Below are 13,909 nucleotides of genomic sequence, written 5' to 3' on the forward strand. Positions count from 1 at the left end.
CAGGACCCCTCAGCGCCAGGTGAAGCCCCGCCCCATCCTCCTCTGCTTCGTTTAGCTCGGCCCCCGCCCCGACCGCGCTTTCTCTTCCCGCTCTTCCCTTCCTGTGGAGCGCAGGAGTGGGTACGTCCATCGCGCGGGCTCCGGGGCCTAGAGAGGCTGCAGGCGCAGGGGAGGCCGGGCCGCTGTCTTTCAGAACGGCGCGGGCGATGCCGCAGCACTGAGCCCGCAGCACCATGGCGTCCGGCTGCGCGCCGCCGTTCGGAGACGCGGCGGAGATGCGGGAGGGCTTCTTGTGCCCGCTGTGCCTGAAGGACCTGCAGGCGTTCCAGCAGCTGCGGGCGCACTACGAGGAGGAACACTCGGGCGACGACAGAGACGTCAGAGGCCAGCTCCGAAGTAAGGGCCGCGACGGTTTCTCAGTGTTCTCATGTCTGTGCTGTTAGATCCCATACAACAGAAGTTGCAGTGCTGTGAGCGCTCTGGGTGTCTGTCGATTCTGAAAAACTGACAGAAATACACAAGTGAGGCGTGGGGCCCCGTTTGTGTATGTACGAACGTAGGCCCAGGCACAGGCTGTGCAATTATTTCCTGACGCAACCATTTCCTGACGCGAGGAATACACCGCCTGCAAGAGGGCCTTCTGTGGGCCTCTGTGCTCTGGGGTGCAGCACGTCGCAGTGGGGCTTTTGTTTGTTTTTTGGAGGGTTTTTTTTTTCATGAGAACGCTTCTGTTCATACTGTAATGCAGATGAGTTCCCAAGCATTAGTCAGAGGCCTTAAAGAGTAGGGGAACTTCTGGTTCCTGCCAGGTACCAATCATCAGCCCTGTTTTAACAGTGGCTAAAAGTGCAGCAGCAGTTAGGGTGTGTGGTGAATGAAAGATGTGGCAGAAGCAGAGGAGCGTGAGTGGTGGAGCAGAGGCGGACAGCATGGAACTCTGCTGTGGGTAGCTGGCCTTTAGTAGTGTTTGGAAGATATCTTTGGGCTCTTTTCAACCGAAGTGTGGTCCCTGCCCTACTCCAGTGTATGCAGTGTCTCAATTTTACATTGAGAGAAGATTGTACAAAATTGCTTGATTGTTCCCAGTGTTTCCCTATAACAGTTTTTCTGGTTTTGGCCTTCTTTTTTTTCTTCTCTATGAGAGTAAAGATCTTTATTTCAAAGTCTCTTTTCTGAGCGAAGTTTGTGCTTTTTAACAAACCCTGCCTGAAGGATAGCTCTGTGACTGCTTCCACTGGTCTGGCCACCCCTTGTCTTATGGCACTCTCCCTTCCTTGGATGATGGAGGTGGACCAGTCACTGCTTTAGTGCCATTCTCAGCACACGTACATTGCTGAGGTGAATTAAAGGAGCCTCAGTGCAGTGCTTAAACCAGAACAACATTGTTCTCATTGTGATAAAAAGAAAGAAAACTGTATTTAGTTTCTGTAAGATTTCCGGAATACCTTTCACTGGATACAAAGTACCTTCATGTTGAGCTTTGTTTTTTCTGTGCTGTTCTTTTATGTCACTTCTCAAGCTGTAACTTCAGCCAGCTGGATTGCTGCTAACAGGGATGGTGTGTGTGTGTGTGTGTGAAGGGCTACTGGCAGAGTCCTAGGGCCTGAAGCTCCAGGGGATGGGCTTAGCAAAATCAAGTTGGAAGTTTAGTGGTTTGGATACTAAATTAGACAAGAAGGTATCTCAAGGGACTTACTGTAGCAGAAATGCTCAGTCATGGCCTGAAGCAGTGATGGAGCACCTGGTGGGAAGGCAGGGCCAGCCCAGAGTAGCTCGGGTGCATGAGGTGTACATGAGCAACCAGATGGATCTACCCCTTCCCAGACCTCATTTAAGGGTTGGCAGTGGAGGCAAGGGTATCTTGCTGGAGATCCCTGCCTACCTGAGGCCTTCCAAAGGTAAGCAAATTTTCTTCCTTTGTTTCTGCATCCATGGCTGCTGTGCTTGGGCTTGTCCTCATTTGCTGCAGCCTAGGACTGTGCCATCCCACTGTTATTGCTGTACTTTCTGTCATGTTATAGGATTACACTTGCAACTCATGGTTTTCAGCAGATGTATAAGGGAATTCTAGAAGATGTTGAATGTGTTTACCAAGAAAAGTGGTGTCCTTAACTTTTGTTAACATAAAAATGCTAGAGTTTAAAGTTTTCCTTCTTTCTTTTGGCGGGGGATCTGCCCACCTCTCACTAGCTTTTGTTAAGATAATGTGGTGGTCTTTCAGTTCTTTTGAAATTACTTAGGTGCACAAGCACACTGATGTTCTTAGCTTGTACGTTTGTGCAAAAGTACAAAGAAAATATTGAATGTCCTTGAATCCAAAGGAAATCTTTAGGAATTAAGAGTATGTATGTAATGTCCCAGAGCCCTGTGAATTAGGGTCCCATAGTTTAATACTGTTCACTGTTTTTATAGTGATGTCCCTGAATGGAGTGTCTAAAACTACCTGTTTGTTATTGGAACTGTAGCACTACTTTAACAAATAACAAAAAGCATTTTATGCCATTGGTGATGCTGAACAATACTTTGGTTCTAAAGAGAGCATATTGACTTGTGAAGGCAGATTTGTTCTGAATGAGTATGCCATACTGGTTTCACGTGGCAAATACTGGGAGGCTAACTGCCTGCTCTTTTGTATGTGGGTTTATCATTTTTCAGGTCTTGTCCAGAAGGCCAAGAGAGCAAAGAAGAAATTAATGAAACGAGAAGGAGATGACAGAACTGATTCTGGATCTCAGGAACGATACGAGTCATTCAGCTATGGTGGTGTAGATCCATACATGTGGGAACCCCAAGAAGTAGGTAGGAAAGCATGAGAGTGATGCACAGGGGAAATAACTTAATTTTAATTGGGAAGAAGTGAGTACTGTTGAAGCTGCGTGGAATTGTCTGTATTGCATCTGATACACTGTAGCATGGAGTTGTGGCTTGCATACTGATTCTTTGCAGCCTGTATGCATTGTATAGGCTAATTAGGAAAATGTAGATTGGGGTGGGTAGGGAAGATCTATAGAAACAGGGTGTAAACTAACCTCAGAAATAGGATTATTTTGTAATTTCATTGGGCCTGAGCTATTGAGTTCTTGTTGGTTCATATTTTGCTCTGTGCGTCCAGCTTTACTGAGGTGTCTGCAACCATCATCATCTGGCTTTTTACAAAGCTACAGACATATTAAATCTGTGGCTTTTTGTTTACTCTTGAAGTAGATGTTAGTTTACATGTCTGGCAAAATGCTGGTCCTTTAGTTTGAACTCTTTCAGCTATTTCTTTGGATTTGAGGCGTAGGATAATTTGTCATTAAGAAGTTGTACTTCAAAAAATAAGCACCCGAACTCTGGCTGCACATTCAAATGTTGCAGAAGTTAAACAAATATGTTGACCAAACCTGTACTTACAGATACTGTTACTGGAAGTTGCTTTCTACTGTTATGAAAATACTGTGGTTGTTTTCAGGGGGAGGAGGCAGCACTGTTTCTGGTGGATCCTGGGAGTTCTGTGTTGTTGGCAGATGAGGAATTTAGTTCTTTGGGTCTGCAGAATCCAAGCTCTGTAGATAATTGTGAAGATGAATCTTAGGTATTTTGACGTGATTTGGTGGAGGGGTGTAAGGGGTTCTGTAATGTCTCTACTGCAGAGACTGAATCTAGTTACCCAGAGGGACTATCCCACTCCTATGAATTTGGCTATGGAGAGGTTTTTACATATTTTGTTAGAATGAAGAAGTGACATTGTACTGTTTGTGTCAAAGAACAACAGCTGCTTTTGTGCTCTACTAGTTAGAAGGATAGTATTTTTTGTATTTTGACTATAACTGATTTTGTTAATATCTGGCTTATGAAAAAGATCAAAACTTAGACCCAAGTTTATTGAGGATGAATAATGTATTTTAGTAGATGCTGTATTGATCTTTTGTATAGTTGTAGATGAGGTTTCTGTAAATCTGAGCTGTGATCAGGGATTTAGTTCAGGCCTCTGAAAGTGTGAAGGATGACAGCAATCTGAAAGAAGCTGCTGTTGCATAAACCTCAGATAATCATTGGACCCACATCTTGCCTTTGTCCCAAATGTAGTAAGAAAATAACAAGAGCTGATATTCACAGCAATACTGGCTGGTAACACCTTACCAAATGTAACTGAGGGATAAAGATGAAAAAAAATCTGTTGCAAATGTTTTCTTTAATGTAATCTTTACTTTTCTGTAGCAGAAATAAAATGCCACTTATTACTAGCCTGGAGGCTAGCCTGCATGTTTTATTCAGGCCAGCACAGTGAAAACATGAATGTCTAGTGTCTTTAAAATTTCATTTGAACCTGAGGAATAAATGGTGAAAAAGAAGGAGCAGCTGCCTTTCGGAAGGTGTAAATTTGTGTAGAACACCCAGGTGACTGAATTCTCCTCTCACCCTAAGGTGCTATGAGAAGCCATCTTTCCAGTTTCAAGAAATACCGAGCAGCCCGGATTGATCATTACGTAGTTGAAGTCAATAAGCTGTTAATCAGGTTAGAAAAGGTAATTTTTTTTGCTGCTTAATATTCCAGCCTTTAAATGTTTCTTAAAAATAAAATCCTATTTTAGTGTGAAGGGTACCCATTTATGTAGTGGTACAATTGATAAATGGTGATAAACTGACTCTTTTCACATCTTACTGTCCTCTCATTGTATCTTGGTGTAGTGTTTCGTCTTACTTGTACTGTGGGCATGATTTCTACTTCTGTACAGTATTTTCAAGCACGAGATGCTATTTCATGTGCTTCAAGAACCATGTGCTTTCTTCATCTTTTACTTTATAGGGTTGCTTCAGAATGCTTTTGTCATGATTATTCCACCTATTCTATAAAATCCCCAACTTACTTGCATTTTCATTTGGACACAGTAATGTTGGATGATAGAAAATGTGGATGTAACTCTTAACACTTTTGTAATTTTGACAGTAATTGTTTTGCACTACTTGTCTGAATTTGGCATTAAGGTTCAGCAGTCTTCCTATTTATTTATATCTTTCGGAAATGGCACTTTTTTGTTTGTTTTTTTTTTAACTTGCAAGGTGTGGATGAATTGGGGAACGTTGTGGAATTTTTTGTATTTTTACTTCTGTAAGGAAGAAAAAAACAGGTTTTTAATGTGTTGTTTATCTTCTACTAGCTTACATCCTTTGACAGAGCAAACACTGAGTCAGCTAAAATAAGAGGTTGGTAAAAGCTTACCTCAGACTATACGCTGCTATAGTTTATCAGCTAAGGAATTAATTGAACTAACATCTTATATTGTGTGTATTGCCTCTTCCTCCACCCAATCTTAGCTATAGAGAAGTCTGTTGTGCCTTGGGTCAATGACCAAGACGTTCCATTCTGCCCAGACTGTGGCAGTAAGTTCAGTATGCGAAACAGACGTCACCACTGCCGGCTCTGTGGGTCTATTATGTGCAAGAAGTGCATGGAACTTATCAGTCTTCCCTTGGCAAGTAAGTGTGGTGGGTGGTGTTAATTCCTCCTTTCTTTATCTCAGAATGCTGAATGCATCCTGTCTTTTTGCAACATGAAAGCAGGCTTAATGTATTGTCTGCATGGAAAACTTATTCTTTAATGTGTCATTCGATTCCATGCAGACAGTTGTATGTAGAACAAAATAAGAATGCTCTATCTATTCTTTGTATGTTTTCCTTCTTCAGCTTTAGAAATTCTGGATTATCTTCAAATTACTAAAGTATAATATACTAATACTGTAAGTAGTATATCCCACAATTGAGTATTGTAATTATAAAGGTATTTATTTTTGGAGTCATAACTGACAAGATTCTTGAAATATCCATACCATTTTTAAATGTTGAGTCTTACTCATGGCTGTCCAAATGCTGGCATCAAGGGAATTAATCCCTAAGCCTTTAAGAAGCCCTTCCAACTTTCCTTATCTAGTGCTTTGGAAAGAAGACTGTTTTTCTGTGGAAATAAATTATGTCATCAGGGAGTTCCAGCACAAAATAAGGACAGTATTAACATATCCATTTTTCCACGTGCTTTTTTTTTCTAACTATGCAAGATCCAACATGAGAATGCTACTATGCATAAACAAAATGGTTCCCAGTAGTACGGTCTCTTGCTTCTTTTAGAGTGAAACAGGATCTTGCAGTGAAGACCCAAATTCTGACTTGTTTTGGTTGTTATGTGTTCCCCACGTGTCTTCCAGAACACTGTTTCAGGCTAGTTTTCTAGTATTTTGGGCAATCCTAGCTTTTGTTGGAGTGCAATTTATTTGTGTTGCTGAAATCTGTTGGCTTCTCCTGTCACTGTAAAATTACCCATGTATAATTTTTAGGCAAACTCACCAGTGCCAGCAAAGAGGCCTTGAGCTCTCAAACCAGCCCGAGCGCCTCACCTAATGGCGTCCATGGCTCCCGCCGCGGCAGCATTAGCAGTATAAGCAGTGTGAGCTCTGTCCTGGATGAGAAGGATGACGACCAAATCCGTTGTTGTCAGCATTGCAAAGATACTCTGCTGAAAAGAGAACAACAGATCGATGAGAAAGAATACACTCCAGAGATTGTGAAACTCTATGAGGTAAATCAAACCCCTTTCTGCTTTCATACTTGGTGTGTATATATTTGCAGTTGTTGCTGCTTGACTTTGGGCTTTTTCTCTTGTGACCAAGTTCTTTATGGCTTAATATTCTAGTAACAAAGATAAATCTGAAATTAAGCATTCAGGTGCCATATGCTGTTTACATACCATGGTAGCTTTAAACCTTATTTTGTTCTCATCTGGAACTAATAGTTTTGCAGTGTTCCTTAGAAGTTGTGAATAATATAAACTGGGATTTGTCATAATTTTTTTTTTTTTGCTTTTTTTAACTGTGAGTGGGCTGTGCTAGAACTGTACAACTTCATGTTGAAAGAACTTTGTCCCTGCTCTAGCTCAATTTAGATGGTGGTCGCAACAGCATGTGGCTGGAGTTCTGTGTTCAAATATGCTTTAATAGCAGGTACTGACAATCATTTGGTGTCTTCTTGGTAGCCTGCAAGCCCCTCTCTGAACCCCAAGTTGACTATTAATGGGGGGTTCTGTTGTTTTTTTTTTCTGTGAAGAGAATAAGACTAGAAGTTGTCCACAGAAATGTTTCTGAATTCAAAGTTCATCTTGCAGGGAGTATGGAGATTTTTTTCTCTGTTCTTGATAATGCTATCTGTGTTCTGAGGATAACTGGAGGACCTTGTGATCCTGAGAAGTTAGATGGCTTTCTTAGCTTTGAATGTACTTAGGCACATTGAAAGGTTTATGTCAGTGGGCGCTCATATTCGTGTTCTAATGCAAGTTCTTCTCTTATGTGCACTGTTAAATAAGAAACTCCGACTCTGCATGGAGAAAGTTGAACGGAAGGCACCAGAGTACATAAAGATGGCAGAATCTCTGAAGTAAGTCTCACTTAGTGATTTTGTTTATGAATGTATGTATATTTCTGCCCCTGTAAGCCTCGAAGTTGTAAGGACCTGGTGTGGTAATGCTGTGGATGTGGGCTGGTCATGAAGAAGCGCTACTTCTTCTGTTTTGATCTAGATGAATAACTATCCAAAAATCAAGTTAATTCACAGACTAGATTGCCAAAGCAAGTCTTACATCTGAGGAGTGTCATCCTTGGGATAACTTAATTACTTATGACTTAGTATTGACCACAATGTGGCATGACTTAGATGCCTGAATTAATGTTAATTAATATTTTCTTGCCACAAATCTGTATAAAAGAAGTGGTAGGGATTAAAAGAAGGATTATACTTATATTTGTAGAACTAGAGAAATTTTAGGGTTTTATCACTAATAAACAGCTTTTGATTGCAGTGTGGTCAGAACTTTATACTATAGACCTGTATATAATTAAGGCTTATGTTATTTAATGTAATGCAAGTGTTGCAATGGTCTGCTGAAAGACTTCACATATAGGGTACATGTGATACAAGTGTACTGTTTAGGTATTAAAAAAAGTTACATCTGGCATTTGTGGTATTGCTGAAAGTGATAGATTTCAGGGAGTTCCTGAAGGCAAAGTAGGAAGCTGTACAGTACACGAACATGAAGAAACTGCCCCAGAGGAAATGTAAATTAGGCTACTATGAATTTTTGAGTTTTTACTACTTGACATCCTGACATCTTCAAAAAGCCATGTGCACAAATGCATCCACCAATATATGCTATGCTGACTCACTTTCATTCCTCCATATCTTACAGTGTTTGATCACCTCATAATGAGCACTAGGATTTCATCTCAAAAGGATTGCAATATTTCTTTGCAGCCTTACAAAGAATGCAAGTGGTTTTATTTTCCCTACTTTCTGATTTTTTTTTTTACTATTGAAATAGATTCCTTCCTATATTCAGATTTCTGCAGTTAGATTAAGTGAAACAATAATATTTGATATATAGATTCATATCATTCTACATATATTTTTGATTATATCATATCATTCTACATGATACATTTGATATATCATTCTACATATATTTATGATTCATATCATTCTACATATATAGAATATTTGATTCATATAGAGGCACGTATTCAAATACTAGGATGTGGTTGGTCTCTTGTAACTGGATGAACCTATAAAGGATCTTGCAAGTAGTTTTGGAGGTAGAATTACAAAATGACATTAAGAACGCTGCTGCTGACTAGTACAAAGTCTTGGGAAGGTGCTCTTGAGACATGGTGATGATTTTGTATATAAAAATACTAATTTCATTTTTTCAGTAAATGAGAATCTAGTGATTGTATATCCATGTGGACTCAATCAGTTGCTGGAATCTTAAATATTATGCCCATGTGGGGTTGTGGAGTTCTGCTTTCTGACTAACATAAGAGGAAAACTTATTTTAATGGTGTAATTGCTTATTTGATCAGTGATGATTTTTCTGAACCTGGAAAAAATGCAGAGTGCATTTGTTGTATCTATTTCAAGTATTACTGATAAGAGTGAGATTCTTCTTATACTAGAATTTTTCCTGTAACTGTAAATATTCATGTTTACAAGTTATTTTCCACTTCTGTCAGCAAAGAAGGGATTCTAAATAGAATGCTTTTGCTTCAAGCTGATTGTAATGGATGATTTATCCTTTCATTTGTTGGCATCTTGGGATAGCTTTGTGTTGTGTTTGTGTTGTGTGTGTCGTTCACTGGAGGTATGACTTGCAGTAAAGTTGTATTTATTTTTGTAGCGCTGGGGAGACAACCTACAGTCTTGAACATGCTAATGACTTGAGGGTGGAGATTCAAAAAGTCTACGAATTTATAGATGCCTTAAGGTAAAGGAAGTGCATGTGCTCTCTTTTGCTGTATAGATAAGCTGAATTATTTTTGACCCTCCTTTCATTCACAACTATTGGGGCCTACGCTTATTCACACAGATAGTCAACTTGCCTGCTCCATTGAAATGTAGATGCTGTTCCCGTGCACCATCAATTTCTATTTCCTTCTCTAACCATGCACAGAGGAGACAAGTAGAAGCATAGTTTAAAAAAAAGTATTACAGCTTGTAGTATTTAGGATGGTTTGCCTAATAGAACTTCTGAACATTTTCATTTGGTATTGTCTTCCTCACTTCTGGTTGTGGTTGAATGGATGAGCTTGTGTTTATTTTGTTCAGTAAGAAGATTCTGAGTCTAGGCTTGCATGAAGAGCCCCAACCTCATCCGAAAACGCTGCAACTTCAGAGAATGATAAGATACTCAGCTACGCTTTTTGTTCAGGTAAATAGACCATATATTATGAGCTAAATGTTATGTAGTGTTTCTTTCTTTACTGCCTATCTGTGTGGTTTAAAACTTTTCACAGAAGGTTTACTTCTGTACATTTCCTGCAATCATTCTGAACGTGGATAGCATAGTCAGAGTGGTGTTGCGTTCAGAGGGCTGAGAGAATGTACAAGTCTTGGCTTTGTCTGTTGCAGAGGCCCAGCCTAGCTAGTAGTATACTTACAGCAGTCATGATGTGCTCTGACTTGGAGCAGTGACTGCAGTGGAGAAGTACCTCATATTTTTCTGTGGAGCATTTGCTGGTATTTCCTTCAGGTACTTGAGAACTTGTCCGAATGCCTGCAAGAGTTCACTGTAAATGTTTCAATCTTTGGCAGGAAAAGCTGTTTGGCCTAATGTCCCTGCCAACCAAAGATCAGTATGAAGAACTGAAGAAGAGAAGACTGCATATGGTAGGACAGATTAAGATCTGTATTTGTACGAGGGCCTCCTTCAAAAGGACTTAAATAGACGCGTGATTATTTGCTATTTATAGTTTACCTCCACGTGTTAGTAACTACCTGTGTATGAACAGCTGTCCTTAAGTCTTTTCTATTCTTCTTTCATTTTCTGTGCAGATCATTCCATACTTGTTTTCAGGGGGTTTGTGTAACAGTCATTGTAGCTCTACCCAGAACAGAGAGAGGTGTGTACTGAAAGTTGGACACTTCTAGAAAGCAGTGACTTGTTTGTGGATGCTGTTGCTCTGCCTGTACTCAGCAGAAAGCTTTAAACTAAATCATTTGTACAAGTAGAATTTGAAGACTTCTCTGGGTGGTTTTTAAAAACAGAGCTTCAGGAGAGGGCTTTCTTCTGAGGGAGGACATCACTAACTGTGAAATCAACCAGCTTCATGCTAAAGTAGAGGTTAAGAAATATAAATAATTGCATTGCAAGGTCTGATAATATAATTGATGTTTACACTGATGCCCTATCACAGAAGTATCTGCTGTAGGTGGATGTAGGATTGTTACTGTCCAGATCTGTCTGAGACATGTTTGGACAGTTGAATTTAGGCATCTTTTGCTCTGTGTACAGCACTCACTGCTCCTTCTTGACCTCAAGTTTGTACAGGTAGATGTGAACATATTTCATTAAATGTCTTTTCAAATAATAGGTAATATTACAAGAGTGAACAATTTTTTGCAGAGTAACTAAAAACAGAATTATTGTTTGTGACAGCAGTATCTAAGGTAGACAGCCTATTTTTTTGTAAATATGAATATTAAAAATAGAATTTTTCAAGCTCATTGTTCTCTCTGTATATGCTTGTTTTAGGCAGCTCTTGAAACACACAGAAAACAAGAGGAAAAGCAGAAAGACTTGACTTGCAGATCTGCAGGTGCAGTTAATGGTGATGCAACTCTCCTTAAAAAAGGAACAGTCAGGAAATCTGAAGGCTGGCTCCCTACCTCTGGCGTTTCTCGACAGAGTGAGGTAGCAGACCCTCTTCTTCAGCAGATTGACAATATCACATCCTTTATTAAGCAAGCAAAGGCAGCTCATCGGCTGGATGAGGTCCATATGTTGCAAGAGAACCTGAGGCAACTTCAAGATGAATATGATAAACAACAAACTCTGAAAGCTATTGAGCTTTCTAAAAAACAGGCAGAAGAGGAAGAGAAGCAGAGGGAGGAACTTCAGTTCCTTTGTGAAAAAGAGTGGGAAAGAGAACACTACAGATTCATGTCTCAGCATTCAAGGACAGGCTCCTTAGATATCAGAGAAGTCAAGCAGCATCAGTATGAAGCTGCAAAAGAGAATCGGAGCTTATTAGCACGTGGAATGGATTTGGATATTACTCAAGTGAAAAGGAACCCAAGTTTTGAAACTACTGCTGTTCAGAAGCTGCCAGCTAAAGAGTACATGGTCTTTCCAGTTGGACACCAGAATGTCCCACAGTGTGACAAAGACCAAAATCAGGCAGCCTGTCTAAACCCCTTTGAAGATGAAGCAGATACCCCTTTGTCAGAGGAGGATCCCACTAACCCGTTTGCCAAAGACATTTCTCCACAGATTTCTTTCTCTAACACAGCTCTGCAAAGTAATAAAGAATATAATCCGTTTGAAAATGAGGAAAGTGAGCAAACTAATGGAGCATCTGTCACTACTTCAAATCCCTTTGAAGAGGATGAAAATCCATCTCAAAAGCCTGTGAGCAAGTGGAATTCTGGAAATCCATTTGAAGGAGGATCTACCAATCCCTTTGAAGTGGAGGATGTCAGTGAGATCTTAAGAGAGGAGGCTATAGAGGAGGAACTGCTCCTCCAACAGATAGATAATATCAAAGCCTATATATTTGATGCCAAGCATAGCGGGCGAATGGATGAGGTGGAGCTACTGACAGAGAACTTAAAGGAACTGAAGTACACATTAGCAAAACAAAAGGAGAAATCCAACTATTGAGGCAGCAGTCACACCGTGAAGAGATGGGAAGAAGGAGTGGACAGTTAAAAGCAGCAGTACAGATTACAAGGAATTGGGAGAACGTTGTATCTTATGCTTTTATGTATGTATTCCCAATATTACTGAGCCTTGAAGAAAGAAGATAGGGGCATGCTGCTAGTCTTGGATACTTGTACTAAGAAAATATACAATAACTTGTTAGAACCATCTTAATGCTAATTCATCTTATTGTGAGCTTATTTTGGTCAAAAAGGGTTAAGTGGTAATAGGGAACTGTCAATTGGAAATTATTTCAGGGTTGGTTTGTCATCTTTCCTTGTTCTCACTGTGTTGTTACAGCAGCTGAGTTACTGACTTTTCAAGTGGAGCTTTGACAGAAGACACAAAAATGTTTCTGAAGTCTGCATCTTCTGATAATAGCACAGTGTAAGTTACAGGCTAGTCTAACTGTCCTAAGTTACAAGAAAATGCTGTTGAAAGGCTGCTGTGAATCTTTGAGATGCAGATCATACAGGCTACAGGTCAATTTTGTGCAATAATACATAAAATGGATTTAAAAACTGTTAAGAGATGTCTCTTGATCTTAATATAAGTGAGTTTTTAAAATGTGTCTATAAGAATTCCTAGGTTAAAAACTGAGGTGCTGCCTTGTCATTACTTTTAGTTTCCCAGTTGCTCCGGGTACAAATTGCAGTGTAACAGGGAAAGCCACATTGGCTTCAGAGCTACCTGTGTGGGAATGAATCTGTAGACTGTCATTTCTGGGGAGAAGATCAGGCAAGCACCATTACAAACTGTAGCATTAAGGGTGACCTTGAAAATGCTAATTATATTCTGGAACATGCACATTCCTTTCTTTATATGATCATTCTGTCACCCAGAGAATATTTGTCTTAGCTGAAACTTGAATCCTCTTTATAGCATTTAAAGAAATCCTGTTTACAATGGAGAGATGAAGTGCTACTGAACTGGAGTTCTGAGCTGGGCTGTGATTGTGCCAAATATAAGTACCTATTTTATGCTTGATTCTCATCTAAGGAAGTTATAAGAATCAGGTGTGTGTGTGTCTTAAGTAAGCAGGTGCAGATGGGAGTCTTGGTGTGGACCTCTGCCTCTGACAGTGATGAGGTGAAGGCCTGGCCCTGCAGTGCAGAAGGGATTCTGAAGATTGGTACTGTGAAATTCAGGAGCGTTCAGTGTTAAATTAACATTTATTTTGCATTTTGCAAAGGGCAGTCTGAACTGCTTTCCCCACTCCTCCCCCCCTTTGAAAGGCAGAGGCCCATCTTCAGACATCAGTGCTTGAAAAGGTGATTAGGAGGAGTTAGTTAAAAAAAAATAAAAGGGGGGGGGTGGGGTTGAAAGGGTGTATTTAATTAAAGCTGAAATGGAGGATATTGGGCAGATCATAATATCTTGCACTAATAGTAGTGGGCTTACTGAGAAGTACAGGTTGGTGTAGAGAGACATATCTTAACTGTGTCTACAGTAACATATGCCTCAGGTATAGCTATGCTATTCATTACTTAGTATTTCAGAACCACGATTGTGCTACCTGAACAGTAGAAACTCTAGTTTTTTCTGTTAAACATGTTGGAGGTGTGTACTTCTGTTTAAGACAAACAAAACCAACAAACATACCCTCATAACACTAATTGATGAGAATAATGCAGTGCAGCAACTTCAGGATGGTGGTTCTTACTGCAGCCTTAGTCTGAAGCTGTAGGGTGT

General features: G+C 40.1%; 1 protein-coding gene across 2 annotated transcripts; it reads left to right on the top strand.

Annotated features, from left to right (window-relative positions):
* RBSN (rabenosyn, RAB effector) lies at positions 1-12,191 on the top strand. 2 transcript variants are annotated; one of them, XM_065749274.1, is made up of 11 exons: positions 1-396; positions 2,656-2,799; positions 4,408-4,508; positions 5,142-5,187; positions 5,299-5,460; positions 6,312-6,553; positions 7,334-7,404; positions 9,197-9,283; positions 9,625-9,727; positions 10,111-10,185; positions 11,051-12,191. In XM_065749274.1, the coding sequence occupies exons 1-11, from the start codon at positions 234-236 to the stop codon at positions 12,176-12,178; spliced, it is 2,322 nt and encodes a 773-aa protein (XP_065605346.1). In that variant the 5' UTR covers positions 1-233; the 3' UTR covers positions 12,179-12,191. The 2 variants fall into 2 exon arrangements, with proteins under 2 accessions (XP_065605346.1, XP_065605347.1); XM_065749275.1 differs by lacking the exon at positions 1-396 and adding an exon at positions 439-521.
* Positions 12,192-13,909: the final 1,718 nt, after the last annotated feature.

Source organism: Cyrtonyx montezumae, unplaced genomic scaffold, assembly GCF_038088225.1.
Source record: "Cyrtonyx montezumae isolate F1298 unplaced genomic scaffold, pur_monq_1.0 scaffold_6, whole genome shotgun sequence".
NCBI lineage: Eukaryota > Metazoa > Chordata > Aves > Galliformes > Odontophoridae > Cyrtonyx > Cyrtonyx montezumae.

Coding starts and splice junctions, on each gene's coding strand:
- RBSN (XM_065749274.1), top strand. CDS start 234: ATGGCGTCCGGCTGCGCGCCGCCGTTCGGAGACGCGGCGGAGATGCGG. Junction 4,509..5,141: donor TGTTAATCAGGTTAGAAAAG/GTAATTTTTTTT, acceptor ATCTTCTACTAG/CTTACATCCTTTGACAGAGC. Junction 7,405..9,196: donor AAGATGGCAGAATCTCTGAA/GTAAGTCTCACT, acceptor TTATTTTTGTAG/CGCTGGGGAGACAACCTACA.